The sequence below is a fragment of the Prionailurus bengalensis genome, chromosome B3 (genome assembly GCF_016509475.1).
Source record: "Prionailurus bengalensis isolate Pbe53 chromosome B3, Fcat_Pben_1.1_paternal_pri, whole genome shotgun sequence".
Classification (NCBI taxonomy): Eukaryota; Metazoa; Chordata; class Mammalia; order Carnivora; family Felidae; genus Prionailurus; species Prionailurus bengalensis.
The window spans coordinates 62,369,120-62,389,700 of NC_057355.1; the positions used below are offsets into that span (position 1 = coordinate 62,369,120).

General features: G+C 37.9%; 1 protein-coding gene across 7 annotated transcripts in view; it reads left to right on the forward strand.

Moving 5' to 3' along the window:
• INO80 (INO80 complex ATPase subunit) overlaps positions 1-20,581 on the forward strand; it is a 139,256-nt gene that overhangs the window by 49,193 nt on the left and 69,482 nt on the right. For all 7 annotated transcript variants that reach the window (XM_043555624.1, XM_043555625.1, XM_043555627.1 and 4 more), the window contains 11 exons: positions 763-830; positions 1,681-1,890; positions 2,400-2,480; positions 3,284-3,379; positions 11,933-11,992; positions 12,418-12,560; positions 14,102-14,186; positions 15,290-15,407; positions 16,582-16,667; positions 19,910-20,077; positions 20,296-20,429. In XM_043555624.1, the coding sequence (XP_043411559.1) occupies positions 763-830; positions 1,681-1,890; positions 2,400-2,480; positions 3,284-3,379; positions 11,933-11,992; positions 12,418-12,560; positions 14,102-14,186; positions 15,290-15,407; positions 16,582-16,667; positions 19,910-20,077; positions 20,296-20,429 (1,249 nt within the window). The remainder of the gene's footprint in view (positions 1-762; positions 831-1,680; positions 1,891-2,399; positions 2,481-3,283; positions 3,380-11,932; positions 11,993-12,417; positions 12,561-14,101; positions 14,187-15,289; positions 15,408-16,581; positions 16,668-19,909; positions 20,078-20,295; positions 20,430-20,581) is intronic.

The following is a 20,581-nucleotide window of genomic DNA, read 5'->3' on the forward strand; positions in this document are numbered from 1 at the left end:
ATTGCGCTGGAGTAGGGAAAGTATGAATAAAATCAACATACAAAATAACTTTTTTTAATTAAAGAATTTGAAAAGGAAAGGGTGTGTTTATATGATCTTATAAGTTTGGGAATATTTTATATGTTTTGATTTGTTAGTAGGAATGGAGGCTATTGAATCAGAAGAATTCAGTGAACATGTCTCAGCAGAGAAAATCATGTCTCTCTTAACAAGATTCTTGGTGATATAAGTCAAGCATGAGAAAGAGACTGTTCAGTTTTGGTATTTTTGTGTCCACAGGGGGAGGGATGAATTGGGGTGAAGTTTGAGGGTAATTTCACAGAGAATAGTGATAAAGATCATGTTGAGCTCAGAATAAAAAGAATGAGTGTTCCTGCGTGGGTCTTAGGGGTTACACATGTCTTGATTTCTTCTTTGGGGATAGTTTCACTCAGCAGAAATCTATCACAGTTTTTAATCCCTATTATGCTTTTCTTTGCTTTGGCATTGCTTTGTGCAAAAAACCCAGGATTGGGAGCCTGGAGCTCAGGTGGTTTCTGTGAGCTGGCTTTAGCTACTGGAGACATGGCACCCCTCTGCCTTCATTGCCACTTCTGAGTCCTAACCTTTGTCATATAATTTGAGCCTTTCTGTTCTCTCACCCTCTGTGAATTTAGGGATGAGTAGGTTGGGGGAGTTAGGGATTGACAGTGTCAATGTGAATTGCATCTTTGAAGGAGATCAATTAATGACTTGCGATAATCTAGAAGTTTTCCTTTTCAGATAGTAACCATTTCAAAGCCCAGGCCCTGAAGAATGCTGAAAATGCTTACCATATTCATCAAGCTCGGGTGAGTCTTACAAATGAAAAGAACCTATGATGTGCTCTGGAAATACCCCACAACCTTTCATTTGGGTGATTTTCCTTTCGGTTTATTCCTATTTCCAGTGAGAAACACTGGCAGATGTGTGTATATGTATGTGACTATGTGTTGGGTGCGGGCTATGTCTCCATTTAGAACAATAGGAATAATTGAGGAAGGGTGGAAAATAAGCATTCACTTGTGTGAGCTTTAGGAGTGTGTTGATTGAAACAAGGATAGTATACCTATTTTTTTGTCCTCTTGAGTAATCATGGGTAATAGAGTGTGAAATGCATCATGGTTGTTTAGTGAAGAAGACCATACTGGTGCTTGTTAAGAGAGCTATACCATTGCCTTAAGAAAACTGCTAAGTTAGGACCTTCTTTCAAACCTTAGTAATAGCTTGCTTATTCATGATGTAGTGATATTTCATGAAATCAGAAGGATATGGCAGTTAGATTGAATTAAAATAAGTAAAGAAAGTAAAGAATATACTGCATAGGAACCCTATTTAACAGGGTCTAGGTGAGGATAGATACAAAGTTGACCTTCTTCCCACCAACCCCAACCAAAGAAATTTTATGTCAGATTTTTAACAAATTCCTTGATGAAATGAGTAATCATGTAGTATGGCTTAGGTCTGTTCATTATAAGAGAACTTCTAATGTAATTGTTAAAATAGTAGTGTTTCATATATCGTTCTAGATACATAATATATTATATAATATTAGAAATTTTGTTCCAGTTACCGCACAATAGATATATTGTCATTATGAATTTGATTTGAATTCCATTTTTCCCTCTTATGTTTTTCTTCTAATATGTTTTTCTTTTCCAGACAAGGTCATTTGATGAAGATGCAAAAGAAAGTCGAGCAGCTGCCCTCCGGGCAGCAAACAAGTCTGGTACTGGGTTTGGGGAGAGTTACAGCCTGGCAAACCCATCTATCCGAGCTGGTGAAGATATTCCACAACCTACCATTTTTAATGGCAAATTAAAAGGCTACCAGCTGAAAGGCATGAATTGGTTGGCAAATCTGTATGAGCAGGTGAAGTTTAGAACTGTGTCATACCCACTCTGTTTTGTTACGCGTTTTTCTGATATCATTGGTTCAGAGTATTGCGAAATGAACACAAGATAATGTTTTAAATTTCATCCCTTTTAAAAAGTTTCAGTGATTCTGACAAGAGTCAGAAAGATGTTTCTATATTTTTAACCTGAAATTTTGTTTGAGAATATTTGTATCGTGCACATAGTTTGCCTTAAGTGGTCTTGGTAACCTGATTGTGTTTTTTTGCCTGGATTATATTTGCTGGAAAACTGGCTTTGGCCTGTTATTCAACTCATGATATCACCTCAGGTATCATAATTCATGGTTGTAGCTGTAGAGTTGACAAAAGGAATCATTACAAGCAGTGGGTAATAGTGCTAAAATGATATTTCTAGTCATTTTTGTTTAAACAAGTCTAATAGTTTGGTTAGTTTTTTGGGACAGTATGTTGAACCCCTGTGTGATGGAATGTAAGAGGTACTGACTATGTGTATTTTTTTTTCCAGGGCATTAATGGCATTCTTGCAGATGAAATGGGTCTTGGCAAAACAGTACAGAGTATTGCCCTCCTGGCCCATCTGGCTGAGGTGGGTAGATGCAGTCTTTGTCTTCCCCACTCTAGATTCTGGGGTGAGAATCAGCCATTATCAAGCATTATGTCATGCTCTGTAGCATACCAGGACTATAGGACTTACTCCTTGCCTTCAAGGTCATTACAAGGTGACATAGTGTGGTGAAACATTTAGGTTTTCAACACTGGAACAGTTTTTGAGAGCGTGTGGTTGGAAATAATGCCCCTCACCCCCTGTCCACAATCATTAGAATAATGGCAAAGGAATGGTAGTTAGACCAGAAGACCCAAGTTCACATCTTAACTCTGTTTACTGAGAATGTAAACTTGAGCATTCACCTCATCTTTTTTGCTTTGACTTCACTTTAATTTTCTGAGGTTTAGTTTCTACTTCTGCAACTTGGGGATAATACATACTTAGAGGAATTCTATGAGAATTAAGTAAAAATAAGTGTGGAAACATTTTGAGAAAAGCAAAACTCCAATACTAGTAAAATTGTTATCTAGTATAGGGGAAAGTAGCACATACAAGTCAGGATGTAGTAAGTGCTTTGTCAGTGATATAAATTAGGACCTTTAAGTGGTGGGAGTTGAGAGTAATTGCTTGGTATTTTTTCCCAAGTGTTTTTCTGAGCAGATTCCTTCCATGTGTTGTTATTAACATAGGCTATTACTACTGAATATGCAAATGTGGGATCTAGACACCATTTCTCTTGTTATAAAGTATTATGGATTCTTAAACTGCTCTTGTTAATTATAATTTTGAACTAAATATCTTCAGTTTTTCTGCAGTTAGCTGACCCATTTTTTCTCTTTCAGAGAGAGAACATCTGGGGACCTTTCTTAATAATTTCACCTGCTTCTACACTTAACAATTGGCACCAGGAGTTTACAAGATTTGTTCCTAAATTTAAGGTAAAAATCCAGCAAAAATTTCTTTTGCTCTTTAAACTTTGTGACTTTTCTTTTTCTGCCTTACTTGTTTAAATTGTTTATAAGAATTTTTAGTTTCTTGCATTTTTTTCCAAAATGCTTTGGAATGCATACATTGCATTGTTCCATTTGAAAGTAACTGATGGGAGCAATAAGAGAGCATATTACATCCTTTTGTTTCATAAGTGAGAAAGCCAAAGTCCAGTTTGAATGATTTGTTGGTTTAGGCACATGGATTGATGCTCCTGGTCAAACTGCCATAGTAGAAAATATCTACCTTGCTGGTTTAACGTAGATTTTGGCAAATCATATCATCAGGGCACATACCCTATAATTTATGACATTGTCATGCCCCCTCCCAATATATGCATAAATAATGCATTTTCTCATTACTCCAAAGTCAGATCTTTAGCCTGAGTTTAGATAGTAATAAGAAAAATAGTAAGATCGAGGTCAGAAGTGATCAATAGGGAAGTATGTTGTATTAAGTTGGTTAAGATGTGAACAAGATTTATTAAACAGGTTTTAATTGTGGAAAGTTATTGGGATATAAGAAAGAATGGGTAGAGGTGCCGAGTGGCTCAGTCATGTTCTCAAGGTTTGTGGGTTTGAGCCCTGCATCGGGCTGTGTTCTGACGGCTCAGAGCCTGGAGCCTCGTTTGGATTCTGTGTCTGCCTCTTTCTCTCTCAGCCCCTCCCCTGCTTGTGCTCGCTTTCTCTCTCTCTCTCTCAAAAATAAACATTTAAAGAAAAAGAAAGAACAGGTAGGGTTTATTATAGTGTTTGCAAGTAAAAATGGGGAAATTAGGTAACTATGTGTTCTGTCCCTAAAGTGACATAATGATAATGAAGTTTCATGGTAAAGAGGATTTTATGGAGGTTGTATATCAGGAATTATTGAGGGGCACCTGTGTGGCTCAGTCAGTTAAGCAGCGGATTCTTGATTTCAGCTCAGGTCATGATCTTGTGGTTCGTGAGATTGAGCCCCACACTGGGCTCCACACGGACAGCACATGGAGTCTACTTCTGATTCTCTCTCTCCCTCTCTCTGTCCCTCCCCTGCTTGCACTTGCTCTCTCTCAAAATAAGTAAATAAACTTAAAATTTTCTTTAAAAAAAAAATTGATAAGATCTGTCTGATTTGGGGTGTCCATAATCATGGGTTCCATTCAATTTAAAGGACACAGGATAGGGTGGATGTGGGAGTCTGATGTTCTGGTTTAAGCGTTGTAAGGAATAAGGAGACATGTGGGGTATTCCACTTTGGGATACCTTTGTGGCTATGGCTGCACCTTATTGCCTCAATTGTAGTTAGAAACTATTTACAAGGCACATTAAGTGTATAGCTTTTAACATGGTAGACTCATTTTTATTTTTAATTTTATTATTTTTTTAAACATTTATTTATTTTTGATAGAGCATGAGCGGGGGAGGGGCAGAGAGAGAGGGAGACACAGAATCTGAAGCAGGCTCCAGGCTCTGAGCTGTCAGCACAGAGCCCGACACGGGGGTCGAACTCACGGACTGGGAGATCAAGACTAGAGCCAAAGTTGGAAGCTTAATTGACTGAGCCACCAAGGTGCCCCGACTCATTTTTATTTCATTTCATTTCACTTATTTTTTAGTTGATTTATTTTGAGAGCCTGTGAGCAGGAGAGGGGCAGAGAGAGAAGGAGAGAGAGAATCAAGCACTGAGAGTGCAGAACCCCATGCCAGGCTCGATTTCACCAACCCCAAGATCATGACCTGAACTAAGATCAAGAGTAGGGTGTCCAACTGACTGACCACCCGGGTGCCCCATTGGTTGACTCATTTTTAAATTTGTAAGGAGGAGATGAGATCATTCTAAGGTAGTTTGTTGAATATTTTCTCTAGAGTTGTTTGCTATATGGAATATGGAGCTGCTTTTTTTCTTCATTTATTCATTTTTTTTTTCTTTTCCAGTACATGTTCAACAATCAGGAGTTGAAAAATTCAGTCTTAAAAATTTCTACCAGGGGCGCCTGGGTGGCTCAGTCAGTTAAGCGTCTGATCAGGTCATGATCCCACAGTCCATGAGTTCGAGCTCTGCATCAGGCTCTGTGCTGACAGCTCAGAGCCTGGAGCCTGCTTCAGATTCTGTGTCTCCCTCTCTCTCTGCCCCTCCCCTGCTCATGCTCTGTCTCAAAAATAAATAAAAACATAAAAAAAAAAAAATTTCCACCAAACCACTTAATTTTCAGTATTAACTTTACTGACCATTAGATGGCAATGTCAAACTACTTATGTCATTGATACCTGTCCTTTGGTTTTATGCCTCTGCCTGGGAACCGAGCTCTCATGTTCATGTTGAGCTTACTTTTGAATAAGCCTTTGGGCCTATTTTAGTTGCCACTGTTTTTTTTTTGTCTCATTTTTTAAAAATTGTGATAAAATGCACATATATGGGTGCACCTGGCTCAGTCAGTTGCTAAACATCTAACTGGATCTCAGGGTCATGAGTTTGAGCCCCATGTTGGGTGTAAAGTGTGCTGTTTTTTGTTTTTTGTTTCTTTTAATGTTTATTTTTGAGAGAGAGAGCCATAGCACAAACAGAGGAGGGTCAGAGAGAGAGAGTCACAGAATCTGAAGCAGGCTCCAGACTAAGCTGTCAGCAGAGTCCAATGTGGGGCTTAAACTCACGAACTGTGAGATCATGACCTGAGCTGTAGTCAGACGCTTAACCGACTGAGCCACCCAGGCGTTCCATGAATAAAGTATACTTTAAAAAAAAACAAAAACCACACATACATAAAATGTGCCGCTGTAAAGTGTACAGTTTAGTAGTAATAGGTACATTTATGGTTTGTGGTGCAATGATGGATGCTGTCTGATTGCAGAATGTTTTCATCATCCCAAACAGAAACCTCTTCCCCATTAAGCAGTCACTCCCTATTCCCCTTTCCTTCCAACCACTGGCTACTGCAAATTCACTTTCTATCTCTGTATTTGCTTATTCTGGATATTTCATGTAACTGGAATCATATAGTAGGTGGTTTTATTTTTGTTTTGTTTTGTTTTTTAAATCTGGCTTCCTTTTCACTTAGCATAATATTTTTAAAGTTCATCCATGTTATAGCACACGTCAGCATGTCATTCCTTTTTATGACTGAATAGTATTTAATTATCTAGACAAACTATATTTTGTTTATCCATTTGTCTCAATGGATGTTTGGATTGTGTCCACCTTTGGCTGTTGTTAATAATACTGTTAGGAACATTCATCTACAGGTTCTTTCTTTTTTTTTTTTTTTTTAATGTTTATTTATTTTTGAGACAGAGAGAGACAGAGCATGAATGGGGGAGGGTCAGAGAGAGAGGGAGACACAGAATCTGAAGCAGGCTTCAGGCTCTGAGCTGTCAGCACAGAGCCTGACGCGGGGCTCGAACTCACGGACCGTGAGATCATGACCTGAGCTGAAGTCGGACGCTTAACCGACTGAGCCACCCAGGCGCCCCTCATCTACAGGTTCTTATTTGAACACCTGTCCTGTTTTCAGTTCTTTTAGTATATATCTAGGAGTGGAATTGCTAACGCATTCTGCATTTTATTGAGAAATCTGGCACCTGTTAATTTTGTTGTTTTTGTTCAGCTTACGAGCTAAAAATAGCTTTTCTGTTTTTAAACTGTTGATTTAAAAAGAATATTTCATAACAAATGGGATATGAAATTTAAACACATATAGTTGTTATTTGCTTACAGAAAAGTTTTGATGGTCTCTTCTATATTGATTCATTGCTTCAATTTCCATTGCTCCTTTAGGTTGTCCAGAAATGTGTCCACCTCCCTGCAGAACATAGTTAAATGTAGACTGTACTCAAGTTTATAGTTAGTTTACATTCAAAAGATACTTAGGTGTATGATGATAGCATCTGAATGTTTATTTTATGTGACAGGTATCTGAGCAACAGTTGTTTTAAGATTCTAGTATGGGGGCGCCTGGGTGGCGCAGTCGGTTAAGCGTCCGACTTCAGCCAGGTCACGATCTCGCGGTCCGTGAGTTCGAGCCCCACGTCGGGCTCTGGGCTGATGGCTCAGAGCCTGGAGCCTGTTTCCGATTCTGTGTCTCCCTCTCTCTCTGCCCCTCCCCCGTTCATGCTTTGTCTCCTTCTGTCCCAAAAATAAATAAACGTTGAAAAAAAAAAAAAAAAGATTCTAGTATGACCATAGACTTCTCTTTTTCCCCATGAAATATGATTTATGTTTTTTCTATAATGTACCATTTTCATTCCTGAAAGTGGCTGTTTTGTGTGTTTCCATTTCATTCATTTCTGCTTTTTTTAAAAATTACTTTTGTCTACTTTTTTGTGAACTTTTTTCTTTTTCTAACGTCTTAAGTGGAGCTTAGATGCTTGATTTTCAGCTTTTTCCAGTAAGTGTCCTTAAGGGTATTAATATCTTCTTGTGCATGACTGTAGCTATCCAAAGTTGTGATGTGTCACATTTTCATTAATCTTTAATTCAATATAATTTCTAGCTTATGTTGCAAGTTTTGTTTGATTCATGGCTTAATTAAAAGTAGTTCCTGGGGTACCTGGGCGGCTGAGTTGGTTAAGCATCCGACTCCGGTCATGATCTCGTGGTTTGTGAGTTCGAGTTGTGCGTCAGGGTCTATGCTGACAGCTCAGAGCTTGGAGCATGCTTCAGATTCTGTCTCTCTATCTGCCCCTGCCCCTTCTTGCACTCCGTCTCTATCTTTCTCAAAAGTAAAAATAAAAAAAAAAGTTTTTTTTTAAAGTGTGGTTCTTAATTTCCAAACAGAGGAATCTTTTTGTTACTAGATAGCTTTTTGTTACTAATTTACAGTTTAAACCCACTGTGATAAGAAATTAGGCTTTGTGTGATTTTGATCCATTGAAATCTTTTGAACTTTCCTTTCCCACCATATGGTCAGTGTTTATAAATGTCCTATGTCTGTTTGAAAATAATAAGTATTGTGCAGTTGTTGAGTGCAGTGTTCTGTGTGTGTTGGTTAGGTTAGGTTTTTTAAGTTCTTCTGTATCTTTACTGATTTTTTGGTCTGCCTCTTCAATTACTGACTGAAAGAAGTATGTTAAAATTTGCCACAATTAAGGATTTTTTCATTTCTGTTCTATTTTGCTTCTTTGAGACTGTGAGTTGTATACAAGTTTACAGTTACTTTGTCTTACTGGTGAATTGAACCTTTTATTATTATGAAATCCCTCTTGTTAAGACTTTTTGCCTTAAATCTGCTCTTTCTGGTATTAAATAGATCAGCTTTCTTGTGGTTTGTATATGGTATCGCTTTTTCATTTAACCATTCTGTTTCCGTTTAAGGTTTTTTTTCCTGCCTTTATTTGGAGCATTTATGCTTTTAATGTAGTTACTGATACATGGAGTTTAAATCTTCCTTACTGTTTTCTTTCTTCTTCTACAACTTTCCTTTTTCTTCTTTCTTGTGTCCTTTGGATTGATTATATTTTACTTCTTCTCATTCCTTTTTGGAATTACTAATTTCTTTTTGGAATATACTAATTATATATTCATTTTATTCTTTAGTAGATACCCAGGAATCAAGGAACATGTATCCTTGATTTAAAAAAAAATTTTTTTAACATTTATTTATTGCTCAGAGACAGAGCATGAGCAGGGGAGGTGCAGAGAAGGAGGGAGACACAGAAGCAGGCTCCAGGCTCTGAGCTGTCAGCACAGAGCCCGACGTGGGGCTTCAACCCACGAACTGGGAGATAATGACCTGAGCCCAAGTCGGATGCTTAACCAACTGAGCCTCCCAGGTGCCCCGATTTTTTAAAAAGTAGTATAAATTAATACTGTTACTGCTTTCCAGATAGTAAAAGGGCTTTAGTATTCTTTAACTACATTCCCCTTCTCTAGACCTACGTGCTATTGTAAATATTTTATCTTTCAAACCCCACCAAGTATTTTATTATCATCTATACATTTTAAATTTATTTAGATTTATTTATATTACTCACGTATTCAGTGTTTTCGTTGATTTTCATTTCTTCCTGTATATTTTTACTTCGTTGTGGCTGAAAGTTTTCAAAACAACAATAAACATCAAGCTACAGGTCCAAGAAGCACTTTGAAAGGAAATTATACCTAGAGATACAACAGAAAAAGTGAATTTCCCATTCTTTTCTTTCTCCATGCTTTCGTGTAAATATTTCCTTCTGACCTATCATCTATTTCACTTATTCTCTCTTAGATGCATCTAATCTGTTACTAAACCCATAATTGAATTCTTAGTGTTAGTTACTGTATTTTCCAGTTGGGGAAATTCTCTTTGGTATTTGTAATTTTTAATACACCACTGAAATTCTCTAGCTTATCTTTTAATTCCAGGAACAAATTAGCATCTTTTTAAAAAGTGTTCTTTTGATATTTCATTGTCAGGGTCTCCTCTGTGTTTATTTCTTGTGTCTGTTTCTCATACTGGTTTTCAGTCATATTGTCTAATCTTTCTATATATCTGGGTATATTTTGTAAATTTTGTTTGTTTGTGTTTTTATTGTATACCAGACATTATATAGGAATGATTGTAGAGGTCATTGTGGGCTCTGTTTTCTTCTTCCAGATTGTGGATTTATAGGTGTTTGGGGTTGGGCATTTTGTGTTTGTTTTGTTTGTTTGTTTTGCCACTAGTAATTGAGGGGGGGGCACTAACAATCCAGAAGTCCCCCCTTAAGCTAGTCAGGAATTGAGATGATTCATAGCTGGGATTCAGTACTTGTTAAGGCAAGTCTATATTTAATTGACTTTTACTACCCATGGGTATGTATCCTGTGATTCTTATCTTAAGGCCAGGGAGGTGGGTGGTTATCAGAATCCTTCTTCCTTAAACTACAGTTTTTGTTCTGTAGGCACTGTATCTCTTAAAACAATATTCTGTTTAATTTCTTAGCTTCACAACTGGAACTTTTGGAAATGATCAGCACCTTTTGGAAGGACATGTGCCATGTGTTAGGCTTTCCTCTCTGGACTTTGTTTCCTGGATCTTGACTCCATAATTCTCCATTGCCTCAGTAGCTTTCTCATGCCTTCAAACCAATGTTTTGTATGTGTGTTTTAATTCAGTTTATAGGAAGAGGGCTAGTGGCAGTGACAGAAGAGGAACTCCTATATTCATTCTTTAGGTTCTTTTTATTTTTATTTATTATTATTATTATTATTATTTCAGTACATGAAATTTATTGTCAAATTGGTTTCCATACAACACCCAATGCTCATCCCAAAAGGTGCCCTCCTCAATACCCATCACCCACCCTCCCCTCCCTCCCACCCCCCATCAACCCTCAGTTTGTTCTCAGTTTATTTTTTTTTTTATTTTTCAATATATGAAGTTTATTGTCAAATTGGTTTCCATACAACACCCAGTGCTCATCCCAAAAGGTGCCTTCCTCAATACCCATCACCCACCCTTCCCTCCCTCCCACCCCCCATCAACCCTCTCAGTTTGTTCTTAGTTTTTAAGAGTCTCTTATGCTTTGGCTCTCTCCCACTCTAACCTCTTTTTTTTTTTTTTCCTTCCCCTCCCCCATGGGTTTCTGTTAAAGTTTCTCAGGATCCACATAAGAGTGAAAACATATGATATCTGTCTTCTCTGTATGGCTTATTTCACTTAGCATAACACTCTCCAGTTGCATCCACGTTGCTACAAAGGGCCAGATTTTATTCTTTCTCATTGCCACGTAGTACTCCATTGTGTATATAAACCACAATTTTTTTTATCCATTCATCAGTTGATGGACATGTAGGCTCTTTCCATAATTTGGCTATTGTTGAGAGTGCTGCTGTAAACATTGGGGTACAAGTGCCCCTATGCATCAGTACTCCTATATCCCTTGGGTAAATTACTAGCAGTGCTACTGCTGGGTCATAGGGTAGGTCTATTTTTAATTTTTTGAGGAACCTCCACACTGTTTTCCAGAGCGGCTGCACCAATTTGCATTCCCACCAACAGTGCAAGAGCGTTCCCGTTTCTCCACATCCTCTCCAGCATCTATAGTCTCCTGATTTGTTCATTTTGGCCACTCTGACTGGCGTGAGGTGATATCTGCTTTAGGTTCTTTTTAAATCATCTGGGAGCACCCAGCTGGCTCATTCAGAAGAATATAAGACTCTTGATCTTAGAGTCGTGAGTTTGAGCCCAACATTCGGTGTAGAGAAAACTTAATAAACTTTAAAAAGTAAAAAAAAAAAAAAAAAAAAAACCATTCTGAATTAACATTTGTGCCGATACTTTTAAGATTATAAGTAGGTTGGGGCGCCTGGGTGGCGCTGTCAGTTAAGCGTCCGACTTCAGCCAGGTCACGATCTCGTGGTCCGTGAGTTCGAGCCCCGCGTCAGGCTCTGGGCTGATGGCTCGGAGCCCGGAGCCTGTTTCCGATTCTGTGTCTCCCTCTCTCTCTGCCCCTCCCCCGTTCATGCTCTGTCTCTCTCTGTCCCAAAAATAAATAAAAACGTTAAAAAAAAAATTAAAAAAAAAAAAGATTATAAGTAGGAAATAATCTGTATAATGGTCCTTTTTCCAGGTGCTACCATACTGGGGAAATCCTCATGATAGAAAAGTTATCAGGAGGTTCTGGAGTCAGGTAACTTTCAGCTTATTATATATATACATACATGCGCCCGTATATACATACATATGCAATCGTTTCTGCAATTGATCTGAGGAATTTCCTGTGTGTAAAATCTTACATATATTTCTAGGCACTAAGCCAGTGTACTTTTTTATCTTCTACAACACTTTTCACATTATATAGACCATTAGCTGGACTTGGCAGTCTAGGATTAAGTAAGAACTCTTTAGTAAGCTGAAAACTAATTTTAACATGATCTGTAATTAAGGTGAGTACTTAAAAAAGTTACGGTTTCATTTATTGCACATCTACCATGTAGGAGAAGCATGTCTTTAGAACTGTTATGAACTTCTTAATCTTAAAAATTAGTGTCCATTTCTCATTATCTTATGAATTATTAGGTATCTATTTTCATTCTTCGCTTCTTGTATTTACAGAAGACCCTCTACACTCAGGATGCCCCTTTCCATGTGGTAATTACCAGCTACCAGCTGGTGGTGCAGGATGTAAAGTATTTCCAGCGGGTCAAGTGGCAGTACATGGTATTGGATGAGGCTCAAGCACTCAAGAGTAGTTCCAGGTAACATGATTAATAGAAACCAAATTCTATAGACTGAGGCCGTACAAATGTATAGATATGTGGTAGAGACATATGATATATACACACATACAAATGAATAAAGGACGGGGAGGTTTCAGAACATGGCATGATATGGTCTCTGCATAAGCCATGTATCTGACCAGAAGGCATTTTTCATGGGATGCAAATATTAATGTTTAGAATACAAGGGTTTCTCTTCCATTTCTCTATTTAATAATTACTATATCTTAACAAGTCTTTGTTCTTAAGGAACTTTTTTTTAAGTTTATTAGTTTATTTTGAGAGAGAAAGAAAGCATGAGTTAGGGAGGGGCAGAGAGAGAATAAGAGAGAAAGAATCCCAAGCAGGCTTTGCACTATCAGCACAGAGCCCATTGAGGGGCTCAAACCCATGAACAGTGAGATCATTACCTGAGCTGAAGTTGGACACTTAACTGACTGAGCCACCCAGGTGTCTCTTCAAAGGAACTTTTTTGTGGGAGAAGTCTTGTCTGCCCTTTGGTTCAGGGATTATTTTAGACAGGAGGTCTTAGTAGGAAGTAGAATATTTTATTTTGTAGACTATAGGTTCTGTCTGTTTTATGCAGGTTGTCCTAGTCCCTGGATGGTTATTAGAGCCACAAGAATCTTTTTCTTGGAAGTTACGTGTTTAAAACATTGTAAGGGTACCCGGGTTTCTCAGTTTGCTAAGCATCAGGTCATGATCTTACAGCTCGTGAGTTCGAGCCCTGCGTTGGGCTCTGTGCTGACAGCTCAGAGCCTGGAGCCTGCTTCGGATTCTGTGTCTCTGTCTCTCTCTGCCCCTCCCCTGCTATCCCCCCCCCTCAAAAATAAACATTAAAAATTTTTTTTAAATAATAAAAAAAAAATACTCTAATACCTTCAAAGTAAAAAACTGAATAGTAAGTCAGTGCTTGAGTTTAAAGCGGTATTACATGTTGCATTTCATGCATTCTTACTAACTCTTGGTGAGCCCATAAGGCTTTCTTAGAAATCCATGTTAACTGACAGGATGGTACTTTCCATTCTCTCATGGGCATTACTTCATATTACACTCTTTTGAAGTAGGATGTGCTTATAGCCAGGAGTGGTAGACTCATTTTGCATTTTCTTCTCACATCTTTCCCCTTTCTCCATTGATCTCTCTAAACTGACACTGTAAGTGCACAGATTAATAATTATAAAGCTTTTTACTATAGATAAGTACCTTATAAGTAAATGGCTTGTGTCAGCAAACTGACCAAAGATAGTAGAGCACTTTGTCAAGCCAGAAAGGATCCTACCCTGCCTATTTGAGGGCTATTTTTCCTAAACCCTAATACCATGTTTTCAGTATTCAGAAGTTATTTCCTGTCCTCAGCTTTGTTGAATAATATTTTTTAGTATTGTCTAAGGTTGAGTGCTTGATTATTCTGGATGTTCACTAATTTTTTGGAAAGCATTTTTAGAAATACAGGGTCTTCGTAGGGTGAAGAAAGATTTACCGCTCACTTGGAATTTGTAATTCACTTTATTGGACAGTGTTCGTTGGAAGATCCTCTTGCAGTTCCAGTGTCGGAATCGGCTTTTGCTAACTGGGACCCCAATTCAGAACACCATGGCAGAGGTAGGCATTAGTAGAAGCTTCAGTTTTATGTCTGCAATAAACAGAATGGTTCTAAGCACAGAATAGAATTCTTTCCCATGCCCACCTGGAGTGTTACTGTTCTGTACAAATTATAGTCCCCACATAAAAGGAAGCATTTGTTGCTTGCCCTAAGTGGGGTTTTTTTGGCATCATTCCTATTTTCTAATTCTCTGGCAGAGGCAGATAATTTATTCTTCTGTAATTATGGAATAAATAATGAACATATTAGGAATGTAGCCCATCTAATGTAGAGATGCTTTTATGATAGAATATTTGAAAAGCTAATATTCTTTGGCACTGAGAGGCACTAAAATTCCTTATTTAGAAAAGGTATGATTATCTGGTACAGGGGTTAGAAAACTTTTTGTAAAGAGCCAGATAGTAAATATTTTAAACTTTACAGGCCATATAGTTGCTGTTGCAGCTACTTAACCTTGCCATTATAATGTGAAAACAGCCATGGATGATACAGAAATGAATAGGTATGGCTATGTCCTATTAAAACTTTTTATAAAAATAGTTGGCAGGAAAAAAATGTGGTTGGCACAGCGTTGGAACCATAGGCCATTATTTACTGACCCCTGATTAAGAGGTATTTTAAGCAAGTTATGCTACCTCAGATTGTGTTCAATTGTGAAGTGGATTTTTTAAATACATGAGACTATTTAAAACTTTCCCACTACAAGATCTGAGCAGTACTTGCACTTTTAGACTTTTAGTGTGAAATTAATTGAAAAATCTCATTTTGCTATAGCATCCTATAGAATTAGGGTTGATTGATGAGGCATGTGCATACATATGCCTTCTTTCTTGCCCACTGACTCACACTTACACCTGCACCTAGACAGAGACACACACACACACACACACGCCTTCTTTCTTGCCCACTGACTCACACTTACACCTGCACCTAGACAGAGACACACACACACACACACACACACACACACACACACACACACACACACACACACACACACACACACACACACCCCGCAGATTTCGCTCTGTCCAAACCCTCATTACATCTTCACCGTCATTTTGTTGTCCTACGGTTAATTTCACTTTTCTTTTGTTTCCAGCTCTGGGCCCTGCTACATTTCATTATGCCAACATTATTTGATTCACATGAGGAATTTAATGAGTGGTTTTCCAAGGACATTGAGAGCCACGCCGAAAACAAATCTGCCATTGATGAGAGTGAGTGCTTTTATGAACTTTCTTTCTTTCTATCAGGGTAGGCAACCACATAATTGAATATTTTTTTCTATGCAAAGAATTTTTCTTTCAGTATTAATAGAAGAATCTGAGGAAAAGTTTTTTCTCTTATAAGTTAATTATGTGTTTTGTTCATGTTTAAAAGAGCCAAAAGAACTTATACAGGTGAGGCTGCTGTCCTATTGACTATTTAATCAAGGTAGAACAGGCAGAGTTCATAAAATACCACATTTTGGCTTACAGAATCCTCAGTTTCCATATAGATTCTGAAAAATTCATATCAGAATTATATTCTTTATGAAACGGGGTAAGGCTTTTATCCTGTAATAAAAACAGAGGCGTCATTTTTGTTATTTTCTATGTTAGGATTTGTTTCTACTGTTAACATTTTAAACCTTATCTATCGATACTTTTAACCTTGTTGAATAATACCTTTTTTTTTTTTTAATTTTTTTTTTTTTTCAACGTTTATTTATTTTTGGGACAGAGAGAGACAGAGCATGAACGGGGGAGGGGCAGAGAGAGAGGGAGACACAGAGTCGGAAACAGGCTCCAGGCTCTGAGCCATCAGCCCAGAGCCCGACGCGGGGCTCGAACTCACAGACGGCGAGATCGTGACCTGGCTGAAGTCGGACGCTTAACCGACTGCGCCACCCAGGCGCCCCGAATAATACCTTTTAAGAGAGTTATGAGGTGTTTATTACATAGATATGAACTGAAATCTACCAAGTATAGAGAAGTCCTAAAGTAATCTCTTACACTACTACTTGATAATTTGCTGACATGCTTTGAAAAAGTTATTTTGGGAAAACACTAGGGTCCCAGATAGCTTCCATTTGACCTGTACGAGAACTCTGTTACTGATGAAATGATCCTAAAACACTCTAAAGGTGAATTCTAGTAAAAATAAAGTATTCCTTGTTGGTCTGAGTAAATGGTAGAAAAATGCATTTGCCCCAATGACTATAGGCAGATGCTGTGAAAATTCAGACCCCTAGATTTCCCACTTAGGGAAAAGATTAAGTCTCAGTCTCCTTTCAGAGTTTCTTTAAGCTAAAAGGTGTAGGAACAGTTTAGTGAGAGATGATTGTGGTATTTCTTTTGTTTCTGTTAAATCCATATAATGTATTTGTCTGGTGGCCTCCTGGCATTTCAGATCAGCTCTCTCGCTTACACATGATCTTGAAGCCATTTATGCTGAGGAGAATCAAGAAAGATGTGGAAAATGAATTGTCTGACAAGGTAAGAAAAGAAGACTTCATTAGTTTAAGCCTTGACAGGCAACCACCTTAGAGTTCCGGACCAAAAAAAAAAATTCCTTGGTAAATATTTAGTTGAAAGTAATTAATTTGATTAAGAGAAGACCTTTACACTTGAATGGATCAAGGAATACTTAAAATGAGTCCGACAGCCACAGCAGGTAATAACTTTTTCTTTTTTTTGTTTCATCTTTTATCGTGGTGAATTTGAAGCATTACAAAAGTAGAAAAACTAGTATAATGAACCTCTGTAACCACCATACAGCTTCAACAATGATCAGCTCATTGCCATTCCCACCTATCTAGATTATTGTGAAACAAGTCCCCCGTGTCTTTTATTTCGTTTCAAATATTTTCATATGTGTGTCCAAAAAATTAGTCTTTTTAAAAAACATAACCATATATTATCACCTTTGCTAAAAAACATAATTATTACATTATAGTATCATATATCCAGTCATTCCTCAGATATCCCCATTTGTCTTTGTGTATGTGTTTCTCTCCCTCTCTTCTCCCTCCAACATCTGCTCCCTGCCTCCCACTTTCTCTGGTAAGAATTAAAGATTTTTGGAATAAGAATCCAAGCAAGGCCCACGCATAGCATTTGGGTGATAGGTGTCTTAAGTAACTTTTAATCCCTCCCTACTTTTTTCCTTTATTGAACTAACTGAGTAACTTATCCTGTAGAATTTTCCACATACAGGATTTTGCTAATTGCATCATTGTGTTGTTGTCTAACATGTTCTGTGGTCTCCTGTATTTCTGCAACCTGAGAGATTTAGAAGTTTCATGTGCTTCAGGTTGTAACATTTTTTCTCATACTAAGCTAACAGTTTTGATTTACTGGGGCACCTGGCTGGCTTATGGCTTAGTCAGTGGAGCATGCGACTCTTGATCTTGGGGTTCTGAGTTTGAGCCCCACGTTGGGTGTAGAGATTACTTAAAAAATGAAATGTTAAATTAAAAAAAACCTTATTTTGGTTTATATCTTTTTTTGAATCCTTACCAGACTTCTGGTGTGTGTGTGTGTGTGTGTGTGTGTGTGTGTGTGTTTAATCTCCTGTGAATTCTTCCCATATTCTCCTTTGTTTTCTTCTCCCAGTTTCCAGTCCATCAGAGTTTTTCCCCATCTTTTATAGATTCCACCTATTCTCATAATTCTGCTCTTTATCTACAAGGCATCTTCCAAGGTTCTTGATAACATCAGGTGATTCTCTGTCATTGCCAGAAGTTTGGATTATTTTGAAATTAGTAATGCTCTTTGGAAGATTTTGTGGGGGTGTACACCTTTATTATTATTATTATTATTATTATTATTTTAAGTTTATTTACTTATTTTGAGAGAGTGCAAGCAAGGGAGAGGCAGAGAGAAGGAGAGAAAGAGAATCCTAAGCAGGCTTTTCACCGTTAGTGCAGAGCCCAGTGTGTGGCTTGAACTCACGAACTGTGAGATTATGACCTGAGCTGAAATCAAGAATCAGACGCTTAAGCAGCTGAGCCATCCAGGTGCCTGGGGATGTACACTTTTAAAGACAAATGTATCTTTGTACCTTTGTTTTATTTATTTTTAATAATTCTTGATGTTTGTTTTGTGAAACTGGCTGATTTTAACTAAATAGCAGTGTTGCACAGGTATACCTTATGGAAGGAAAATACTTTTTAAAACAGTGAATCCTTTTATGTATCAGAAAAGGCCTAACAAACTTATAGCAGTGTCATAGTTTCTGTTATTTGGTGGTGAGTAGGGAGGTGATCAGAAGATGTAGTATGGTTCTTAACCACTGTGAATAGTGTTTTTCTCAAAATTTCTTAAATATCAGTATTGTTTCTAATCTGTTTTTAGATATTATATTCTTTTATTAAACTCTTAGTGCCTGCTAGCCACTGGTACATAAAGATGTAGTCTCCAGGTTCCATTCAGATTTCCAGGGGAGATGAGTACATAAATAAGTAATATTATGTCTTAAGAGGAACAATGATTGTCTTTGTGAAGTATAATGGGAACACAGATAAGGGAGTAGTTCTGTTAGGGAAAGTTAGAGAAGGCATCAGAGTACAGATGACATGTGAGCTAGGTCTGAAATAATGAATTGGCATTTACTAGGAAAATATGGTGAGAAGGAGGGTGCTAGGCCACAGGAGCAATGTGAACAAAGGTAGAATAACATTCAAATATGCAGCATGTTTAGCAGACATTATTCAGAGCAGTGTTGCTAAGGTATATAGGAAGACATGGTGATGAGACTGGGACAGGAGGGTTAAGAGTATGGGAGACCTTCTCTGCCTAGTGGCCGCTGGAGAATTTTTAATATTTTCATATAGGCAGTAATGTACGTTGAAGGATATCCAGCAGTTGGAATTACCTTACAAGATTCGTATGGAAAGTTTCTTAGAACCAGTAAAGACTGTAGGCAGGAAGATTAGATATGATGAGATTATGCAGTAAGACATTGGGAATGGTCAGAATGGGGGATTTGAGGTTAATTTCCTGTTGGAGTTGAGGGACTTCAGAAATGACAGAACATGAGCATGAGAGAGAGAAAAATCAGAGCTGATTAAAGTTTCTTTTTGGGCATCTAAGTGAATGATAATGATGCTAATCAGTTTAATAAATTATGGTAAAGATTTTTTTTTCCTGCCCCCTCTGAGTGGTACTAGTATAGTAGGTAGTTGAAAATATGGGGCTGAAGGGGCGCCTGGGTAGCTCAGTCGGTTAAGCGTCCGACTTCGGCTCAGGTCATGACCTCGCGGTTTGTGAGTTCAAGCCCCGCGTCAGGCTCTGTGCTGACTGCTCAGAACCTGGAGCCTGTTTCAGATTCTGTGTCTCCCTCTCTCTCTGACCCTCCCCCGTTCATGCTCTGTCTCTGTCCCAAAAATAAATAAACGTTAAAGAAAATTTTTTTTAAAAAAAAGAAAATATGGGGCTGGGGATGTTTGGAAATATGTTTTTGCAAGTCACTGCAGTGGTCAGAGTTGGTGCTATTTGGAAATGGAAGAGATTGTCCAGGGACAACATGTAGAGTGAATGACAGGGAAAAGCGTCAAAGAAAGAATATTTTTCTGGATAATTAGCCACATGACAGGCTCATAGAGAGATACTGAGTTTATAGAGGTATGTATATTATCTTTTCAGCCATAAGCTGGCTTGTATGTGTTTTCAACTTTATGCTGATACTGAATTTTCTTATAGTTTTTCAATATATATATGTCCTTATTGATTTTCAGATTGAGATTCTAATGTATTGCCAACTAACCAGCCGACAGAAGCTGCTATATCAGGCACTCAAGAACAAAATTTCTATTGAAGACTTATTGCAGTCTTCTATGGGCTCTACCCAGCAAGCACAAACCACCACCAGCAGCCTCATGAATCTGGTCATGCAGTTTAGGAAGGTAAGATTTTAGGTCAGCTGCCTTGGAGTTGTCTTCATTAACTCATTTCAAGAAAAAGGCTCTAACTTTGATGCCGAATAAACAAAGCCTGTTAAAAAGAGATGAAATGAGAAAGCATATATTCATAAAGGTAAACATTCAGGCTTTGGGATTCCCCATGATTCCTAGAGTGATGTGTGTACATGACAGTGGTGTCTTATCACTTCCCTTCCTCTTAGGTGTGTAATCACCCAGAGTTATTTGAACGACAAGAAACTTGGTCTCCATTTCATATTTCCCTAAAGCCATACCAGATTTCAAAGTTTATCTACCGTCATGGACAGATCAGGGTTTTCAACCATTCACGAGACAGGTGAGCAAAAATAGTAATATTAAGGGTGCTTAAGGGTGTTTTTGTAAGTTGGGGTTTTGTGGCTTAGTGCTTTTGGGGTTTTACTGGAGAGTGTTTGAGTTCCCTAACAATGAGGTATTTAAGCAAAGGGTGGACAGCTATTTATTGATGGA